Genomic DNA, 22895 nt, shown 5'->3' on the forward strand with positions numbered 1-22895 from the left:
GTTGATTAATCATTTTTATTGTGGAGGATGTTAATCATGGATATTATTATCTTTATTATTTTAATTTTAAAGAAATACATGAAACAGTTTCATTAAAATTTATTAAGTAGTATATGAAACAATTTCACAAGATTAAACAATTTCATGAAAAAATTTCATAAGATTACGACGGATATGATAGTAGTTTTTACGGTTTTTACAAATTGGAGTGGTTTTCATTTGATCGCTCCTCTATATATATGTGTGTGTGTGTGTGTGTGTGTATAGACTTGAAATCATGTGAGACCAAAGGTGTTTCGTGAGACCCGTAAGACTAATTCTCAACCCTTGGATTAGATCTACAATTTAAACATTCATAATCACAAAATTTCCACGAAACTTCTCAATAATCACAAAATTGTAACCGTGCAACTGTAGACCATTAGATCATTAACTTATAAAGTTGATCAATGAACATAAATTAGCCGTACAGGTCTCACGAAAAACCATTGGTCTCACACGAACCCAACCCTATATATATATATATATATATACACACACACAGGGTTGAAAATTTCTAAACCACAGATTCCAATCTAGACAAAAAGATTTTCAGGTATCATCCTTGAAAATCTTTTTAACTAAATTGGAATCTGTGATGAAAGATAAAAAGATTTTTGGGTATCATCCTTTATTCACTTGTCCATTATAGACAAGACTGAGAAAGATTGGTCGTCTAAGGAAGGAATACCAACTATTGATTTTAGAGCTCCCGTCTTATTCAATTTTTTTTAGATGAATTTGACCGAGCTTTCCAAGAGTTATTTCTAAAAATGCCACACGCTCGTTATGAATAGAAATTTTCGTTCCTCCTGGGATTGGAAAATGGAAGGAATTTCATGTACCCAAATAGGAGTTATTGAATAGACTAAGTTTTATTGGAAGATTTTCTATTTAATCCCAGAAGACGACCCAGTTACTTGCATTAGGTTTTTTATATCTATGGACTATAACCATAGATCTATCTCAAAGACTTTTTTTATTTATTAAAAGGGTAAGTTTGTCATTTACAATTTTTTTAATTAAAATATGAAGTCCATTAATTTAGAGGACGGTTTTATTGTTTTTGAAATTTTTTAGCTACTTTTTTTTTTGACAATGATATTTTAATTAAAAAAATTAAGTCCATTAATTTAAGGGGCGGTTTTATTATTTTTTTATTTTATTTTTCATTTTTGGTATGATTTAGATGATAATTATCTAAAACTTAATCAAGAAGATTTATATATAAACTAAGATGATTTCACAGTGATGGTGACGTTTAGTTCGTAAAATGATTTATGAATAAATGGAATTTGTCAAAAGAATTGAAATCTGAAATGAATTGGAATGAAATGTTATCAGGTTTGACCAAGTGTTTAGTTGGCAGGAATGAAATTTAATCTGTCTAATGAATTGAAATCTGTTTATTTGGTTTCTGGCAAAACTGGAATGGAATGATGAAAAAGAAAAAAAATACCTTTCTTTGATATTTTTTTAAAAAAAATTCATTTTTTTAATTACAAATAACAATAAAATTAACATTTAATGAGGAAATTTCAGAATTTAATTGAAAGCAAGCATTAATCGGTCGAGAGCATCATAAGCAGATCCCCTGTGACCACCTGCAAAACCTTCCCTCCGTTAACCCTCTTGTGACCTCTTTACATCTCCGACCACTCAGCATTCTTCTTCTTCTTCTTCTCTCTCATCTCTAGGCGACCCACTCTCACCCCCGCCCATGACCGTACTCCACCATTTTCGTCGGATATAGGTTGGAAAAACTCACCACGGGTATGACTGCAAACGAACCGAACGTTCAACAAACTGTTCGTAAACCATTCGGCGGGAAGTTCGTTTATTTAATAAATGAACAGACATGAAGAATTTTTTTTCATGAACAAGAGTCTCGCTCGTTCATTTACGTTCGTGAACGTTCGTTCATTTACCATTCGTTTATGTTCGTTTATATATTAAATTTAATATATAATCTTTTGTTTATTTACTTTGAATTCAAATAATATTTATTTATGTTCATTCGTTCGTTTAGCATGTTAACGAGCGAACATAAACAAACACGAACACACCTAATTTCTAAACGAACGAACACGAACACAAAGATTTTCGTTTGTTTACTGTTCGTGTTCGTTCGTTTGTTCGGTTAAGTTAAACGAACGAACATGGACAAACCTCCGTTCGTGTTCGTTTGGTTCGTTTACAACCCTAACCACGGGAACACAACCACCCTCTCCCTCCTCCATGGTCATCTCCCTTTCGTCTTTTCTTCTACCTTTTGTTGTCGCCACAATCACCGAAGAACCTGTTTTATGTTTTAGGCTTTTCTAGTTCTCAAATTTGGTTTCAAATTTGTGGAGTTGCAAGGTTGAAGCTTAGAGGAGGGAAGGGGTTTAGAGGGTATTGGCGACAGTGAACCTAGATTTGGGTCTCAAATCTCGTTTGTTTGAACATTTAATGAGGAAATTGGAAGAAAGCAATAATCGGTCGAGAGCATCATAAACAGAAATATAAAACAAGCAGTAATCGGTTTGATTTTGGTTTGATCTTGGTGTTCGATAACCAGGAATCGGAAGCAAGCAAGCAGAAATTGAAAGCAAAAAGTAATCATGAAGTTATTTTCGTCACTTACACATTTTTAGGTGGAATGGATTTCAATGTCATCAGTTTTAGGAATGAATGATGAAATCTTCAAACGGTGGAATCTTTGGAATTCAATTTCATTCCATGGGTGACCAAACGTTATAATGAAATTTAGTCAACGTAATTAACAATTCCAAATCCATCAGATTCCGACAAACCAACCACCCCAGCTTATTGGGTGTGATAGATTTCATATATGTACAACCATGATTTTTTTTCAAATATGGCTATTTCCATATATTCACTACCTTGATTTCATTATATAAATTGCTGAGATGCTCAAAGCACTTCCATAGTTAACGTTTTATGAAAGTTCTTAGTTTATTGAGTTGACGATAACATAACAAACAAGAAAAAGAAATACAAAAAATGATTTTAGAACATGTCCAACAGATTCTCTAAAATGGAGAATCAAAATTCAAAATCTGCAATAAATATTGCATTCAACTCCAAGAACGTCTTCATTTTAGAGATTACAACATTCATTATATTATTAAAATGTTTTATACATTTAATAAAATATTATCTCTCACCTTAACATTCAATTTCAAGATTTTCTAATTTGGAGATTTTTACATCCTCTCTCCTACTTTCTCTATTTTAGGAAAAGTTCTGAGGACAACCAACTGTTTTAAATGAGGTGAACTGAATATACCCTTACCCCCTTAGGGGTGTTTGGGATTGTTTATTTGAAACAACTTACGCTTTTCTACAAATGCACTTATCATCTTATTATAAATCAGAAAGGTTTAACTTCTTTAAAAACTCCTTATTACCGGTTTGGCACCGATATAAGTTGTTTATCCAAACACTCAAAAGTGAAAATTACCGGTTTTTCACACCAGAATAAGTCAATAAGTTGTTTTTATAAGCAATCCCAAACAAAACTCACTTTTTAAATTCACAATGCATGATTTAACCTAATTTTAGCAAAAAAGGAAAGTGCATACAGTATCACCCATTTTCTAAACCAAATCAAACAATATAAGTCGAAAAATAAGATGTATACAGACCTTATTTTTGCAGACTGCCCAAGATGCGGACAGACTGTGACCGAAAAGACCTTGACTTGCAATATTGATGGCACTTATTCGATTACAGAAACCTTCTGTCGATTGAAATCAAATAATAAACACAGATTTTACGCCAAATTTATCTCAGGAATAAAGTGCTTATCGATCTCCGGTATTTCTTTCAATCCTTAATTCAAAGATATTAAGAACAGACAGAATAAATACATTATTTTTCACAAAAAGATACCTCATTCACTCTCGCTCAAAATCGGGACGATGAGAGGATTCATCTGGGCAAGATAAACGATAGCCCACCTGCAAGAACCACAACACACAGCAATCAGCTTCCGCCAATCGGTGGGGAATTACCCATTTGTTATTTGAAATACCATGGACAAAGTAGCACCAGTTATCGCAAGTGTTCTGTTTTGACTAAAGAAAGTCAAACATGCTAATCAACTTCAAAAACTAATATGAATCTACTCAAATTCTGATATAAGATCGTAAAAGATGTACGAAAAACGACACTTTTAGAAAAAAGGGTTGTTGAAAATGTGGATAAGATCAAGACCATGATGTCCAAAAAGAATTATGTTCGGTTCTTAATACATTAGACCATGTGAATGCTGTAACATCCAAGGGATGGGGGAAGTGGATTCATTGAAGTGCTAAGTTGTAATGGTAACAATGGGGAAATAGGTGATTTATTTTTAGCAACAACAAAAACAAGTTGGTAAACCTCCGTTGAGGTTCACGTATAGAAGAAGAAACCTTTAGTTAGCAGCTCAGCTACTGATTTGTATCATGTAATTGAGGGTACTTTGGTAATTACGTCGAGCTTAAATAGTTAGCTGTTCGGTTAGCGTCAGGTATTCTGTTTTGACGATTTCAGTTGGAGAGTGTGAAGCGCAAGCTTTGAGGAGAGAATCCCAGACCTCTCGAAAGTCTGGGAGTTGTATCGATTACGATTTTGCAATAGATTGGCCGACAGTTTCAGCCCTCTTCATTTCAATTTCCGACTGTTCTATCGCATTCCTACTTCTGTATGTTTTCTCGTTTACGATTTGGTGGATAGAGGTACGTTTCTGTTTACAAATTAAGCTAGGGTATAACAAATTGGTATCAGAGCATGTTTCGATTGATGATGGCGAACGTCACGACGCGAAGCACCAATAATCGAATTGAAGATTTGGAAAGTAGTGTTGGATCAATTGAGAGGAGTCTGGAGCGTATTGTACAGCAAATTGAAGATCTGAAGAACGAATTTGTGAATCGAACGAACGCTACTAATTCTTCCGATGAAGAGATGACAACACGGTTAGAGCGCGGGGAACGTAATCGAGGAGGTCAGAATCGATTTCTGGCAGTGAAAGGACGTAAACTGGAGATCCCGATTTTTGATGGCAAAGACCCAGATGGTTGGATTTTGAGAGTTGAACGATATTTCATGTTGAATCAATTGAGCCAAAAAGACAAGATTGATATGTCTTTTATTTCATTTGAAGGGGATGCACTGAAATGGTTTCAATGGGAACACAAGAGGCACCCGATTACCAGATGGGAGGATCTAAAACATCTACTGTTGAGGCAATTCAGGTCATTGTCAGCAGGTTCTTTGTGTGAACAATTTTTGTCAGTGAGACAAGAAGGATCGGTTGAAGATTATAGAAGGAAGTTTGTTGAGTTTGCAGCGCCATTGGATGGGATTCCAGAACAGGTTTTTTTAAGTCAATTCATTAATGGACTGGAAGAGTCTATTAAAGTAGAACTGAGACTCTTGGATCCATTAACACTTAGCGAAGCAATGGAGGTAGCCATGAAGATTGAATTGAAAAACAAAGTGTTATCGAGAGAGAAGAATGCGGGATACGGCAAGAAAACAGGTTCATCTTTCAATTCTAATCAAGAGTCGAAAAGCAATTTTTCTAGTCATGGGTATAATAATGTCGCCAATTCTGTTAATTCCTCGACAATTGCAAGTAAAGCAAATACTGTTTTCGACGTTTGTCTGATCAAGAGGTACAACAAAGAAGATCATTGGGTTTATGTTATCGGTGTGATGAAAAATATGCCCCTCGCCATAAGTGTAAGAAGAAGGAGATGAGTGTGTTGCTAGTTCAAGATGATGTGTTCGAGGATACGGAACCAGAAACGGAGGAAAGAGCTTGCAATACAGCTGAAATTGCTGAAAAAGTAGAGGTACATTTAAAAATTCAGTTGTAGGTTTGACTAATCCTAAAACTATGAAATTGGAAGGAAAGATTGAAGGACAAAAGGTGGTAGTGTTAATTGATAATGGGGCCACACATAATTTCATATCATATGATTTGGTGAAAAGACTGAATTTAAAAATAGAAGCTACTGGTGAATATACTATTACGTTGGGTTCCGGAAACATGGAGAAAAGAAGTGGTATTTGTAAGGGAATAATGTTGTTTTTACCTGAAGTTGAAATAAGAGAAGATTTTCTGCCTTTAGGGTTGGGTAATAGCGACGTGATCTTAGGAATGCAATGGTTGGAGTCTTTGGGAGCGACTTACGTTAACTGGAAATTACAAGTGATGAAGTTCTCCTGTGGAGGAAAATCGGTAATGTTAAAAGGGGACCCGTCTCTGGGACGTTCGATGGTGTCATTAAAGGCGATCGGAAAAATGATCAATCATGAAGAACAGGGCATTTTGGTGGAATTGGGCACTTGTTCGGTGTTTTTGGATAATATGGCGGAATCAAATATTGTTTTGGAACCACTATTAAGAGAATTTGAATCGGTTTTTAACATGCCACGGGGATTACCATCGGAGAGAGGTAGGGAGCATGGGATCGTGTTAAAGGAAGGGAATGAAACGATTAATGTTCGGCCATACTGGTACCCTCATTATCAGAAAGATGAAATTGAAAAATTGGTAAAGGAGATGCTCAAGGCGGGAGTTATTCAGCCGAGTATGAGTCCCTTCTCTAGTCCGGTATTGTTGGTAAAAAAAAAGATGGAAGTTGGCGATTTTGTATTGATTATCGCGCATTAAACAAGGTAACTATTGTTGATAAGTTTCCGATTCCGGTTATTGAAGAACTTTTGGATGAATTGCATGGGGCAACCGTATTCTCCAAACTCGATCTAAAATCGGGTTATCATCAGATTCGAATGAAAGAGGAGGACGTTTATAAGACAGCATTTCGTACCCATCAAGGACATTACGAGTTCTTAGTAATGCCCTTTGGATTGGTTAATGCACCGGCAACATTTCAAGGATTAATGAATGAAGTTTTCAAGAATTATCTACGGAAGTTTGTATTGGTTTTTTTTTTTTATGATATTCTGGTCTACAGTAAAACGATTGTAGAACATCAGGTGCATCTACGGAAAGTGTTGGAGGTTCTTTGCCAACATCAGTTGTTTGCGAATAAAAAGAAATGTGAGTTCGGTCGAGATCGTTTGGGGTATTTGGGTCATATAATTTCAGCAAAAGGAGTCGAAGTTGATCCATCGAAAATTGCTGCGGTTTTGGATTGGGTGGAACCGAAATCGGTGACGGAATTAAGAGGATTTTTAGGGCTGTCCGGGTATTATAGAAAATTCATAAAAGGGTACGGTATTCGAGCCAAACCTCTCACCGACCTCCTAAAAAAAATCAATTCAGTGGACTCCGGAAGCTCAACTGGCGTTTGATGAATTGAAGAAAATGTTATCTTCAACTCCGGTGTTACGCCTTCCCGACTTTTCTAAAGATTTCGTAGTGGAGACAGATGCATCGGGATATGGTCTGGGAGCGGTTCTTATGCAAGAGGAACCGATCGCATACTTTAGTCAAGCTTTAGGGCTAAGGGCGAAACAGAAGTTGGTTTACGAGAAGGAGTTAATGGCCATTGTGTTGGCTATAAAAAAGTGGAGACCATATTTGTTGGGAAAGAAGTTTGTAGTTCGTACAGATCAACAAAGCCTTCGTTTTTTATTAGAGAAACGAGTGGTGGAACCGGAGTATCAGAAATGGGCTAGTAAATTACTGGGTTATGACTTTTCAATTGTCTACAAGCCGGGGAGTTCCAATCAAGCGGTGGATGCGCTTTCTCGTAAAATCGATTCAGTGGAATTGGCCAATATGGTGAATTTTACGTGGAGAAATTGGGATGACTTGAAACAAGAAATCATTGGCGATAGTTTTCTGAACCGTATCAAAGACGACTTAAGTTTGGGGAAGGCCGAGCACAAGGGATTCGAGATTCAACAAGAGTTGCTACTGTATAAAGGTCGTCTGGTTATTCCTCGTTTGTCCAAAATGATACCGCTAATTTTTGAGGAATTTCATGGATCGCCAATTGGAGGTCATACGGGAGAAGATCGGACGTATCAACGTATTGCATCGAAGGTTTTTTGGGTGGGAATGAAGAAAGACATAGTGGATATGGTTAAAAATTGTGAGGTGTGTCAGAGGAATAAAAATCTGAGCGGCAGTCCGGCTGGCCTTTTGTAACCTTTATCCTTACCAGATAAAGTATGGGACGAGATTTCTATGGATTTCATCGAAGGTCTACCCCGATCAAACGGTATGAGTTCCATCATGGTAGTGGTAGACTGGCTCAGCAAATACGCCCATTTTGTTGGGTTAAAACACCCTTTTAATGCTCAAACGGTAGCAGAAGCATTCGTAAAAAGTATAGTCCGATTGCACGGGGTGCCTCAGTCGGTGATTTCGGATCGAGATAAGGTTTTCCTCAGTCGATTTTGGAAGGAGTTGTTTCGTTTGCAAGGAACGAAGTTGAAGTTCAGTTCGGCGTACCATCCACAGTCAGACGGTCAAACCGAGGTAGTGAATCGTTGCTTGGAGCAATACTTGAGATGTTGGGTGTCATCTACACCTAAACAATGGTGCAAATGGCTCCCATGGGCTGAACTTTCGTATAATACCTCTTTTCATACGGCCCTTAAAGTGTCTCCTTTTAAGGTGTTGTATGGAAGAGATCCTCCTCCTTTACTTCGTTATACAGCAAATTCATCGAGGGTACAATCGGTAGATCATGAGTTGACGGATAGAAAAGAAATGCTTGTTGAAGTGAAATTGCAATTGTTGAAGGCTCAATTTCATATGAAACAGTATGCTGATTTAAAGCGTAAAGAAGTGGAGTTTGTGATAGGAGATTGGGTTTTCTTGAAGTTGCGTCCTTACAGACAGAAATCGTTGGTAATGGGGAATAGTCCTAAACTTCTAGCTCGTTTTTATGGACCGTATAAAGTGCTGGAAAAGGTTGGGAGTGTGGCGTATCGTTTGGATCTACCAAGTTCAACGAAGATTCATCCGGTTTTTCACGTGTCTCAATTAAAGAAAGGCTGTGGGAAGTTGTATTTCTACTCAAGATTTTCCAACTCAGATTTCGGACGAATTGGTATTACAAGCTGTTCCGGAAGATATTTTGGATGTGCGACAGTTACCAAATGGTGATGTGGGTCAAGTGGAGGTTTTGGTAAAATGGGAAGGAATGTCAGATTTTGAAGCTTCTTGGGAGAATTACGAGGCACTTCTTCAGCAATTTCTTAATCGTCACCTTGAGGACAAGGTGAAATTTTTGGGGGGGGAGTATTGGTAAACCTCCGTTGAGGTTCACGTATAGAAGAAGAAACCTTTAGTTAGCAGCTCAGCTACTGATTTGTATCGTGTAATTGAGGGTAGTTTGGTAATTACGTCGAGCTTAAATAGTTAGCTGTTCGGTTAGCATCGGTAGACCCATGGCTTGTACAAAAACGTAAGCAAAAACGAAGAGGAAAGAAGATATGTGATCAAAAATTCACATAAACTATACATGCTTTCAATTGTCATAAACAAACTTTAACCAAGGATCAAGGTGTCACACTTACATCATCCAACAGCATACTGTCGCAGTGATCACCAATGTGAGGTGTAACCTGCACCATAAATACATGTTACTGTTATACAAAGGCACGCAAGGAACAATCTATTAGAAGAAACTAGTAAGCTATTTCATGAAAAATCAATAACTCGTCAATATGAGTTGACAAGTTTCAAAAACCACAAAAAGTAGCAACTAAAGACCTATACACAACACAAACCATAGAAAATATAATCATGTCCAAGTAAAAAAAAAAGAGCTTATGATTCAAACAAGTCTTTACAAAGTAAGACCAGAACAAATCAAACACAGAGTGTCTCCTACTAACTCAAAAGTAGGGACCCCACACAGGGGAGGAGGGGGGGGGGGAGATGTGCTGACCTGACCCCTCTACCCTAAAGACTAGAGCAAACCACAAGGGTGGTGCCTGATTGGTTTGAGCTTGGCTCCAAAGGTTAAAAGTACCTGAAGGTCCCATGTTCAAATCCAAGGAGAAATAGAAATCCCCTTGTGGCCATGGAGGTTCAAATGCGGTGATCCGGACTATCTACAAAGCAGGTGGTCGTCCTGGAATTAGTCGGCTTGCATAGCGGGTTGGATATCCAGGTTAATCAAAAAAAAAAAAAAGACTAGAGCGTTTTCTATGAAAATCCCAGGCTTGTGAAAAAATGCAAAAAGATTTTCATGGAGAACCAAGCATGGGTGGATGCACGCTATAAGGGCAGGGGGCTAAAAGTTGAAGTAAGTTGTGAATTAGCTTTTTTACAACCCCAACTCTCATACTTACTCCAACCTTTGCCCGTTGCTGCTCCAACCTTCAACTAGCAATCCACTCACTGTTTTGGTGTCATAATTCTCAGCAACTAGTGTTTTTTTGGATGATTTTGATATTTAAGTCAAACGTTTCTTTTGGCATGCTTGTCACTTTTGTCAAGTTATGAGTTATTCGATTTTTGATTTTCTTTATACCCCTAGGTGTGCCCCTGATCACCTAACACACCAGATCTGCAACTGGAATCAAGCATTTCAGGAAGCATACGTGTTTAGAAAGTATGTAGTACAAACTAGCCAAAAATATGCCTCACCCCATCTTTTTTACAAGAAACACATTTTGATTCGTTTAAGAAACAGAGAGCCTAAGTTTTCATGGCCACAAGAAGAAGAAACCTATTACAGAGTTGGCACAAAGGTAACAAAAAAATGAACTGCTTTGTTGTTCAAATGGTACACAATCAACTATCATCAGATTCAATAGGTCAGCCATCAAATTGATACATTAATTTCTTGTAGACCATCACAAATGGAAGCACATAGCCAAGGGCGAATTCTACCGAAAATAAACTGTTCAAATCAAAGAAATACATTGAGTTGTTTTCAACATTAAAACAGTTATAAATTTCAAGCTTTGTGTTAAAAGAAACTGATAGACTACATTTGTTTAAAAAAACTGTTTTGACTACATAGTCTACATTACATTGCAACAAACACTACAAATTAGAAGCTACAAACTATCAGCAAATCAATACCAATATATGGTTTTGCAGAGTACAGGTTCAGAAATCAAAAGGGTCTAATCACATATAGTGTTGCTAGAAGGAGGAAGTTTTATTTTACAAAAAGAAAGTACGAGTCAAACTGGATGGCAATCGAGGAGGAAAATTGCATTTAATCAAGCATATTTATTCATACAAACATAAGAGAAGATACAAAACGAAATTAACACCACAAATCCAATGATCGGACTTTAATCATTTGCAGCAATCTAATAAAGGTGTTTACTCAAATCTCCAAAATGATTACGCATTGATGACAGAAGACAAACAATTCTAAGTGTACGAAATTTCACTTTTTAATGTCAATTTGAAGTCGAACAAACAAATTCAACTACCTTTTAATACGGGACCGAGGAGGGGTAAAACGCATATGAAAGTAAGATTATAGATGAATGACAACAACAAACTTAAGTGAACTCAGGATAATATCAAAGAAACATACAGATTAGCAGAAGGCCCTTTGTTGCAACAGATTCGAGCGCAAAGTGACGCGACGATTCCGATAACAACGAAAACGAGGGTTGTAAGTAGAAACCCCATCGCTGTAGATCGATCTAAGTCGCAGTGCAGAGCCGATCGGTTTAGAAAAACCGAAAGTGGAGAAGAAGGCGTTGGTGGTGGCGGAAGCGGCGGCGATAGGGGCAGAAGTAGACGGTGGTGGTGGTGGTGGTTTATGGAGAAAAAATCACAAATCCGACGTTGATAAAGACACACAGAAGATAGGCCAGATCTTGGATAAGCGACACCACGTTAAATTTTGATTTCAACTGTATTTCTTTTTTATTTACTTTTAAAACAAATATTCTCGTTAATGAGTTTAATTGAATTTAGAGCTTATTGAGTCAATTATACATCACCGTTTGTTAAGGTAGCGTTTGGTACACAGATATGATTGGACAAGACTGGACTGGACAGAACAGGACAAGAGGGTAGGACTGGACAGCACAAGAGTATGTTTGGTGTTTGGTATGACTAGGACCGGACGGGACAGAAATAGACAAGCTACCCCCAAAAGTTATTTGATGGTTTTAAATGTTATATAATAGTTATAGTTAACACAAATAAAGTAAATAAATAAAAAATTTAATTTATAAATATTTGTACACAATTTTCATATAAATGAATACATACATATATAATGGTACCAAATTTGAATGAAAAATTTGATATAATTGATGGTAGTAGTGGTGGCAGTGGAGGTGGAGGTGGAGGTGGTGGTGGCCGACGGTAGTAGTGGCAATGAGCGGTGGTTATGAAGGTAGAGGCAGTGGTGGTTGGTGGACGGCGGTGGTTATAGAGGACATGAAGATGGTGGATTATGGTGGTGCTTGCTGGCTTGTGATTGACACCGGTGGAGGAGGTAGTTGCTGAATATAGTTATGGTGGAGGTGAGGTGGCAATGAATGGTGGTGGCCGATGGTGTTGAGGAGGTTATTGTAGTAGATGAGGAGTTCGAGGTGGCCAACGGTGGTTGTGGAGGTCATGGAGGAGGTTGTTGCGGTATAAAAGGATTTCGAGGTGGCCAATGGTGGTAGTGGTGGTGGTAATGTGTGGTGGTAGTCGGTAGCCAATGGTGGTTGTAAAGGTGGCAATGGGTGGTGGTGAAGGAGATTGTTCTAGTAGAAGAGGAGGAGTTGGAGGTGGCAAATGGCGGTAGTGGTGGTCGAATATGGTATAGGTGGCGATAGACTTGGTGGACAATGGTTGTGGAGGCGGTGGAAGATGTTGTAGTGGAAGAGGAGGTGTCGGTGGTGGTGGCGGCAGCCAAAACCAGAGGATGACCATTAAAACAAATATCATATTAAGGTTATATATCAAACTAGGGTAGATTAGTAATATTTTAGTTTATGTTTCATTCTTGTCTCATCTTGTTCCACCTATTTTGGTGGAACAAGAAAAAGCCTCTTTTGTCCCATGTTGTCCCAATTCTTGTCCCTGTCCCATGTCACGCCAAACACGGGACAGTGGGTTCTTGTTCTGTCCCATGCTGCGCCAAACATGGGACAATGAGTTTTGTCCCGTCCTGTCCTGTCCCGTCCCATGTACCAAACGCACCCTAATAGATCAATGGTATCAGACATTGGTTCATTCGATAAGTTTTTCAAAAAGAAATTTTATGTGGAAGGTCAAGTTTTTTCAAACATGTCTCTCTCAATTAAAAAGCACGCTTCTTGCATCTATGAAAAACTCTCTCAAACCTCTCAGTTCATTCAGGCAGATTAATTCACATAGGGACCGTTTACCAAACGCTTACTCGGATAAGTGAACACCAAGTCATATTACCTTACCGGATGAATATGGTAAGGATCAAAAATCTTATCTAGTAAGAGCGAAGCAAGGACCAAGAGTCTTACCCGGGTAAGTGAGGGCGACGACTCTTACCACGGTAAGCGCTTACCGGGTAAATTGTTGCATATGATACCATTTTGGTGGATTAATCTTATCCGATAAGTAAATGATAGTATTAAGTTTACCAGTAAGCGCTTACCAGGTAAGTGTTTGGTAAACGGTCCCATAATCTTTATTAAAAGAAGACTTAATGAAAAACAAAACAAACAACCCCTAAATTGGATTAGTTATTACGTTATTCATATTAAGGGTTATTTGCTCATATACGAATTAAGTTGTTTGTATCATGTAATATAACTTACTTTAGTTATTGTGTTGAATAAACAATCTGAATATCACAAATAACTATGTATTTACAGTTTATATTAAACACTTATAAAAATAATTAAATCATGAACTTTGAATGAAAAAAATATTGAATGACTGAATTATTAAAAGGGGGAAAACGAACACTTTTTCTCAGTGTTCTTACAATTAATACTTCTAAAATTACAATACAAAATCAAAATATGAATCATAAGTTTTTTGAGAATTCATATGTCAATTGATCATGCGAGGATTGAGAATATTCTGAATGAAATCGAGTAAGATTTTGCTCACCTTCCAAGTTGACAAAAAATATAACAAAAGGAATAAGCATGTAAAGAAAAACATCACAAAATCAGTGTATGATAGAACGATGATCTTCATCAATGATAGGTCTAAAGAATTAGAAGGCATTTTTGTTGAATATAGACCTAATCAATTGAGTTTTGGTAACAGAAAACGTCACTATATGCAATTTCTTTTGTGCTCTTCACTTGCATTGGAACCGGAAAGGAAAATATGCACATGTTCGTGTGCATGTTTCAAAAATCCAATCGACACTCGGAATCGTCTTCCTTATGGTAAACGACCAAAAATGATTGTACGAAAGCTTCAAGCAACCAACCTTTTATGTTGCCTAAAATGAAAAGAGAGATCTTGTATTGATTACTTTGAACTTGAAAGTTATTATAATAAACGATCTCTTGTTTTTAAATTTCATGGACCCACAATCGACTCTCAACCTTTTATAGTCTTGGAACTCTTGACGAGGAGGGGCTTGTAGGGTTGATTTGTTTCTAGTGATGGAGATGCAGAACAAGAAACCGAGAGATGGGGTTCAAGACGTAAGATTTAATGGAGAATGAGAGGGATGGGATGAAGATGTATGGATTAAAAGGTGGAAGGGTAAAATGGGAATAAATAGATGATTAAACTGAATCCATATTGCTCTATTATATAGGCTTACCAAGTATGCTACAACTGAACGCTCGTGTGTCGGTTACCGAGTAAGCCATATAGGTCATTAAGCCATTATCGGATATAACCACATGGTTACATTACTTACCATTTTACCGTTTAATCTCCAAAGATAATCAAATTTTAAACTGCCAAAATATACGAGATATAATTTTGAAACAAAACTCTGAAATGTCCACTTTAATTTGATGTGCTTTAATCATTTTCTTCTCTTTCACTAAAACACAAATTAACCCAAAAATTAAAGATTCACAAATCAAAAGTTACCTACAATCATTCGGGGACATATCTACCCGTTGGAATACGTACATATATATTTACACACCAAAAGCAATTACATTTATACCCAAAAGAGTTAGGTTGTCCCTTGAGTCAATATCTGAACTAAGTCTCCTTATAATTCCCTTTATCTATACTTTTTTTTCCTTAAAAAGGTTAATAAAAAACAGGTAAGCTAGGACGCTTAGTGAGACTATATAAAAGTACATGATTAAGATGTGTTATATTAAAATATAATAACCGAAGAATGAAACGAGATCTCGAAACGATTGCTATTATAACATCGAAGACCAACAACTCGAAGAATTATGTGAATACATCATAAATTCCAATAGTAACATACGTTCTTACCAATGAACTTGACAACGAAAAGACATTCGTGCCATGCAAACTTCTATCACCTGGCTCTAGTGTTGTATGACATAAACATTTCATGAATCAAACATAAAAATATCAAGAATAGCGCACCATTACCACCTTCATCTACTGGGTACGTGCAAATTAGTACTCACACTCGTCTCCTGCCATTCGAGATATGTGAGTACAACGAATTGGTATGTCACACCCAACCTCCGTCTCCCTGGGATATGTGAACATACACCGCTTTCCAACGTACCACACAAAGTAGTGCTCGTATTCACGGTTTACCAAGAGATCAACAAACAGACGTGGATCCAGACTCGACTGACATTTCAGAAAGATCATACGAACACAAATCAGAATCAGAAGGACTCATTCATGTTACACTTACCAAAACATGAAATACAACTAATACAAACAGAAAATGCATACATATATAAGTATATATAAACATATATTTCATATAGACTCACAGTGCATGTAATGGGTCAACCGAACGCTCAACAGAAAGTTTCGTTTCAACTCCGTAGTCCAAATATGTATGGTACTCCAAGAGCTTCCAATTATACCTTTGTATTCCCTGGAGGATACACATTCAATTCCATAAGCATATAATTATACTGTCTCATTCTATTCCATTCTTAGTTAGCTAATTCTATTCTAATTTTCCTTGTACAGTCCCCCAGATCTAACACATTTTTACCATTTTAAACTCAGAATTACATCCTGACTTCTAAACAAGAAATAAATTAGACATTTTACCTTTCAGATGCCACCGATCTCATGTCTATTGGATTTTTCTTTGATTTTATATGAATTTTCTAAAACAGGACATAAACATTGACTTTTTTGTTTTAAAAATGGCTATTTTTATCAATCTTGTATCCAAACACATTCCAATTTGGAACCAAATTCATATTTCTATCTTAAAATATTACAAACTTTACAAAATAGCAAAACTCAAGCATTATTCATCAAAAATCATCACTTTAGAGCTTGTCCCTTGTTGCATGAATCCAAATACATCAAAAAAATCTAAATACTAACATTTATATCTTCAAAATCTTTACAATTTCTCCAAGATTTTGCTAGATTTTAGCTTTAGGTGTGTGAATTTACGCACACGCTTTGGTCAAGAAGTTTGTAGAAGTAAAAACAATGTGAAAAGTCTAATTTTCATCACTTTATTGTAAAAGAACTCATTTTGGGTTAAGTTTGATCCGACTCGGTTGACCCAACACCCATTTTGATCATCAGGCACGTAGAAAGATTTCATAACTTTTCGCCCACGTGTTTGTAACAACATAATTGATTATAATTATATTAATTTTTTAACAAATATAATCCAGAAAAGGTGTTAGGACTAAAATAGTCCTAAATATTATTAAAGTTTAATTGAAATAAGGGAAAAGCTTAAAAAACCCAATGGACTTTAGTGTTTGGAATGATTAAGTCATTGGACAATTTTTTGAAACAAATAAGTCCTTGAACATTCCAAAATTTGTTAAATAACTCCTTGGACAATCTAAAACCTGTTAGATGCATCCTCAAGACCTATAAAATTGGTTAATATGGCAAAATAATGAAAAAAGTCTAGAAAAATAAAAGCCAACAGACTTTCATATTTTGAACCAAAAAAGTACTTACCTTTATAAAATGAAACAAACATACCATTTTCATTACTCTTCCCAAAAGATACAAAAGTTGTACCCAAAGCATAAATAATTTGAATTCTCTCTATAATAAATAGAGCATAGACCAACACTATATATAATATTAGAATATATAATCATGAGAATATATTGTATCTACTTGTGAAGAATTCAAACCAAAATTATAAATCACATCAAAGAACTTGAATCCTTGCATCAAAATTTCACTCAAAACACCTAAACCGACACAACAAATGAGTTGGGAAATCAAAAATCCAAAGTGGTGAAACATGAATAGCCAAAAAGAATGGAAGAAAGATCAAGGATACATGTAGTGAAAGCCCAAGATTGGAGAGACTGGTACTGGTGGTGTAAAAGCATAACAGAAGTAGAAGCTGATGGTTGAGATGTGAGAGAAATTCTTTCTTGATAGGCTTTAAGGCTAGTTCTTCGAAATGGCAGACATTTGAAAGGTCCTTGCTACGTAGCTTATTTTACATAGGGTTCTTTCTTTCCTTTTCTTCCCGCTTTTCCCCTCTCTCTAACTCAAGGAACCATTATATAACCTATGATGGGTTGTTGGTTATAGAAAGTCGGTGAAACTTTAACGAAACAAAATAAAACACAATCCCATGTTTCCTGTTAAAAAGTAGCAACAGGCAACATGCAAAGAATGTACGAGCTAACTTATCATGCAGAGCTTAGAAGCGAAAGATTTAACTTTCCAGATATAAGGAACGCCATATAACTAATTTGAAGTAGTCCAAATAGGATTGACTTCAACAAAAAAGATCAAGGACAATCATTTTCCTAATAGGAACATAATGTAAGAGTGCTTGAAAGAAGAATGCAAGGCATTAACATCATAAAACACAAATGCATACCAACAAAAGCAGAATATCGACAAATATTGAAGAACCAGAAGGTCTACACACAATTGAGATATCGACAAGCTTCCATGACATGAATTATTATGAAACAAATACTTCCTCATGGACGAATTTGTGAGTCATGTAGAAGCATCGACATTCCATAACGATATGTAATGATCCACAAGTTTAGAAGAACACGGTGGACATAAAGTTACCAAACTTCAGCACATTGGGATGTATTCTTTTAGAGAAGCAACACAAGATCCCATCAATTTAAATGCAAATTCAATAACCTTTATTTGTGATTAGAACAACATACCCAAATGATGACCTCCCTTAAGTTAATCATTAGGAATATTTTCGTTGGTAATTGATGCACACGAATAGATCATGCAAGATTGAGAAAATGAAGGTGCATTAGAGTGGATAGGAAGGGTTCTTTTTTTTTTGGGGGGGGGGGGAGGGGATAACCTGCATCTGTGGAGGCCTCCAGTATGTGCAAAGAGCCATCCCTGCGTACACAAAATAATAGGAATCTGTGATTGGCAGTATAAAGGGTATGCAGATGAGAGTAACTATTATTTGCCAGACAAACTTCACTAGTTGGGATTATGAATTACGACTAAAAATAGATATTCAACCCGATGAACGAACTGTGTTGGTTTTTTACCAGCATTAGCCAAACAACATCATCATCACCACTTTGCATTCCTTAAAAAGTTGCAGCTGCCAGGGAAGAAATGTACTTTGGATCATCTGTCGGTGGTATGTTCTCATCAAACGTATCACTGCAACAAAGTGATATTATATGAATTGTTGTGAAAATGAGAGAAAGAGAGAGGTAGAAGAAATGAGAGAGGGAAAGCTCCAAAAATTGGTTATACAGGGACGTTACAACAATGTTTTCCAGCCAGATTCTGTTGGAAATTTGTAGGTTGGAAGTTAACCTTCCATCCCACATTGGTAGAGAGTTTATTTCTAGATAAGCTTATAAGGCTTTCTCTAGTAGTGGGCTTTGAACTTGTTAGTGGACTCATGGTGGGGGTCTTGAGTGGAAGGCCCAACACACATGTTTTTACTAGAGATTTCGTCAGAAGGATTATCTTTGAAATAAATCGTTTTTGAGATAATTATTAATTTTATTTAATTAATCCGGTTTTAATTAATTAATTATCTAGATAATTATTAATTTTAATTATTTGAGATAATTATTAATTTTATTTAATTAATCCGGTTTTAATTAATTAATTATCTAGATAATTATTAATTTTAATTATTTGAGATAATTATTAATTTTATTTAATTAATCCGGTTTTAATTAATTAATTATCTAGATAATTATTAATTTTAATTATTTGAGATAATTATTAATTTTTTAATTAATTAATCCAATTTTAACATTTTAATTTAAATTAAAATGTTTATTTGACTAGGTTAGAGATAAGTTTTTGGGTGAGAAATTTTCTCCCACTTTCTTCTCTACGTGGGCCTTTCTCTTGGGCTTGAGCTAGGGTTTCACCCAGTATAAATAYTGGGTGAAGCCGTATCTTTTTGGATACACGAAAACAATTCTTCCTCTGACGAAATTCTGCTCCCGTCTCCTATTTCTCTCTACCGGTTTTTGCTACAAAACCTGCTCTACATTCGTTGTGATAGTTGTTCACAAACGAATAATCTACTGCATCAAATCCTGGGGCTTTGCGACTAGCAGACTCACAGCTTCTAAAGAGTGGTCGTATAAAACCTTTAAGGACAGGTTTTCCGTGCAGTTTCTCATTCAAATCGAATAGACTATTTACCAGGTTGGTTTTACTATTTTTGCATTGTATTTAAATTTCCGTTCACTAAGTGAACACTCTGCTTCTACCCCTTTCTTTCATTGAATCTATCGAGAAGGATAGTTTCAATCTGTGTGAATTGGCATCTATTGAGATTGTTGGTGGGTCTGATTACAAAAAGGTTTAACCTATTTATTAATTTAAATAATTAAATTATATAAAGATTAAATCTTTATTTTGGTGTTCATCTTCTTATTATTTTATAATTTATCAACAATCTTAAAGGTTTTATATCAAATGGACACCGGAAATTATCGTCTTCTCAATCAAGACATGATGAAATTGGACAAGTTTGACGGGTCGAGTTACACTCGCTGGGCCGAAAAAGTGAAATTTATGCTCATGGTTTTAAAACTCTATTATGTCTTGGACCCAAGTTTCCCTCCCATTCTAGAAGATCCGGTTCCTGAACCTGGACAACAACCGGATCTTCAAAGAATTGTCGATCTCCAAAAGCTTAGAATGATCCGCAAGGAAGAGGAAACTCTTGCTTGTGGACACATTAAAAATGCTTTGTCAAATCGTTTGTATGATCTATATGTCCCGATTACGTGCCCTAGAGAGTTATGGAATGCCTTGGAATTCAAATACAAGTCACAAGAAGATGGCACAAATAAATATCTTGTGTCTCAGTATTTGAGATTCCAAATGGTTGATGATAAATCTATTCTGGAGCAAGTGCATGAGCTTCAAGTTTTAGTAAATAAATTGAAAATGCTTTCTATAACTATCCCTGAAATTTTCCAAGTAGGGGCAGTGATTGATAAACTGCCTCCATCTTGGAAAGATTTTTCAAAGAGAATGATGCATAAAACCGAAGATTATTCTTTGGACTATTTACTAAAACATCTGCACATTGAGGAAGAGGCACGTAATTGGGATGGGAGAGGAGAGGCAAGTCTGTGATGAATGCCAACAACGTGCAGGCTGGAGGCAAAAGAAAGGGAAGGGCCGGAGGGCCAAACAAGAAGTGGAACTTGGGTCCACAAAAGAAGAGTGTTAAGAGACCAGGCAGTCAATCAAACTTGGGACAGAAGTTCAAGAGGGTTGGAAAATGTCACGTCTGCGGAGAGACAGGACATTATGCTCGTGAGTGCAAGGACCAAAAGTCCGGACCCCCTGTTGCTAATACTGTTGAGGGGATTCAACACCTTGTGGCGAATCTCCACATGGAAGAGATTGACATGATTTCAGAGGCCGTCACGAGAATTGTGGCAACAAGAGGTGGTTGGTACTTGGATTCTGGAGCCACTATTCATGTTTGTGACTCCAGGTCCAAGTTTGTTGAATATGGACCAGTGAGAGATGGGAAGCAAGTGATTGTTGCGAACAACGGCCATGCAGATGTCGTTGGAATAGAGACCGTGCTACTGAAGTTCACTTCCGGCAAGACCGTCACTCTCCGAAACGTTCTTCACGTACCTTCCATTAACAAGAATTTAGTCTCTGCAAGCAAACTCGATGAAAACGGGTTTGGAATATCTATAGAGGCTAGGAAGGTCGTGATATCCAAGATGAAGGTTTTTATTGGAAAGGGATACAACCTGTTGGGCATGTATCGCCTTAATCTGAGTGAAGATGGTTGTGAGGAGGGCGGAACGAGTGAATCAGTAGGAAGTAATGTGTTAGCCATGTCTGATAGTGATACAAAATTTTCTGTTTCTATGGTTGATACTGATGTAATCCCGAATGTTTTTAATAAATTTGTTTCTTTGGATTATTCTGTTTGTTCTATTTCTTTATGGCATAAACGCCTTGCGCATATAAATGTGAAAAATATTGAAAAGATGCATAACAAAGGTTTAATCAAAATTGATAACAAAGACTTTGGAAAATGTGAAACTTGTGTAAAATCAAAGTTTACAAAGAAACCTTTTCCTTCTGTTAAAAGGGATACATCAATTTTAGAATTAATTCATTCTGATATTTGTGAATTAAATGGAATACTTACCCGAGGAGGTAAAAGGTATTTCATAACTTTTTGTGATGACTTCAGTCGGTTTTTACAAGTTTATCTGTTACATTCAAAAGACGAAGCTTTTGACGCTTTTAAACTCTATAAAGCTGAAGTCGAAAATCAACTTGAAAAACGAATTAAAATACTTCGATCAGACAGAGGTGGTGAATACTTTAATAGAGAATTTGATACATTCTGTGAAGAGAATGGCATCAAACATGAACGGACCTCACCATTTACTCCTCAACAAAATGGCTTGGCGGAACGAAAGAACCGAACACTTGTTGAAATGGTCAATTGTATGTTGAACCAATCAGGATTGCCTAACAATCTCTGGGGTGAAGCCCTGTTGACGGCTTGTCATATTCACAATCGGATCACTAGTCGTGTGATTCCAACCAGTCCATATGAGCTCTGGAAAGGTAGAAAACCAAATCTGAACTATCTAAAGGTTTGGGGATGTGTTGCATACTATAGAACTCCTGATCCAAAAAGATCTAAATTGGGAGCCCGTGCTATTAAGAGCATATTCGTAGGATATGCAGTAAATAGCAAGGCTTATAGATTATTGGACAAAGAGTCAGGAATTATAGTAGAATCCAGAGATGTAAAGTTCTTTGAAGATAGATTTTCAGAAGATGCTGAAAAATCAGAACCAATATTGGCCTCTAATCCCTCTTGCTCATCTCATGCTAGTTCCATAACCTCTATAGAGGCAGACGAACCACGAAGAAGCACAAGAGTGAGAAAAGAGAAAAATCTGGGAAATGACTTTTTCTCGTACTTGGTAGAGGGGACTCAAAATAAAGTGACAAGAGAGTTCAATTTCTCTATCAATACTGAAGAGGATCTCAAAACATTTAAAGAGGCCATGACTTCAAGGGATGCTCCAATGTGGATAGAAGCCATATATGATGAGATGGACTCCATTTTGGGTAATGGAACTTGGGTGCTGGCAAATTTGCCAACAGGGGTGAAACCCATTGGTTCCAAGTGGATATTCAAAAGAAAGATGCACCCTGATGGTACAATATCATTCTTCAAGGCTAGATTGGTGGCTAAAGGATATAGATAGAAAGAGGGTGTCGATTATTTCGACACCTATGCTCCAGTTGCTAGAATTAGTTCCATTCGAACTCTCATAGCAATTTCCGCCATAAAAGGACTGTATATTCACCAAATGGACATGAAAACAGCTTTCTTGAATGGCTATTTAAACGA

The 22895-nt window shown here is 36.5% G+C and overlaps 2 protein-coding genes across 2 annotated transcripts; one reads left to right on the top strand and one right to left on the bottom strand.

Annotated features, from left to right (window-relative positions):
• Positions 1–3637: 3637 nt before the first annotated feature.
• Positions 3638–11829, bottom strand: LOC112518676 (V-type proton ATPase subunit e1). Its single transcript, XM_025126455.1, has 3 exons — positions 11526–11829; positions 9538–9585; positions 3638–4004 (listed from the first exon to the last, which is right to left on the bottom strand). Exons 1-3 carry the CDS (start codon positions 11621–11623, stop codon positions 3938–3940), a joined length of 213 nt encoding a protein of 70 aa, XP_024982223.1. The 5' UTR covers positions 11624–11829; the 3' UTR covers positions 3638–3937.
• Positions 11830–19954: 8125 nt separating this feature from the next.
• Positions 19955–20623, top strand: LOC112517704. The gene has a single exon (XM_025125090.1). It carries the CDS (start codon positions 19955–19957, stop codon positions 20621–20623), a length of 669 nt encoding a protein of 222 aa, XP_024980858.1.
• The last annotated feature ends 2272 nt before the right edge of the window (positions 20624–22895 follow it).

This window comes from Cynara cardunculus (genome assembly GCF_001531365.2).
Source record: "Cynara cardunculus var. scolymus isolate 2C chromosome LG 9, CcrdV1, whole genome shotgun sequence".
Classification (NCBI taxonomy): Eukaryota; Viridiplantae; Streptophyta; class Magnoliopsida; order Asterales; family Asteraceae; genus Cynara; species Cynara cardunculus.

What these genes read in the sequence shown, in the direction of transcription:
- LOC112518676 (XM_025126455.1), bottom strand. Translation starts at nt 11,623, where the DNA reads ATGGGGTTTCTACTTACAACCCTCGTTTTCGTTGTTATCGGAATCGTC. An exon ending in AAAGGGCCTTCTGCTAATCT is followed by an intron (nt 9,586 to 11,525) that starts GTATGTTTCTTT and finishes TTTATGGTGCAG; the next exon opens with GTTACACCTCACATTGGTGA. An exon ending in ACAGTATGCTGTTGGATGAT is followed by an intron (nt 4,005 to 9,537) that starts GTAAGTGTGACA and finishes TGGTTCTTGCAG; the next exon opens with GTGGGCTATCGTTTATCTTG.
- LOC112517704 (XM_025125090.1), top strand. Translation starts at nt 19,955, where the DNA reads ATGGACACCGGAAATTATCGTCTTCTCAATCAAGACATGATGAAATTG.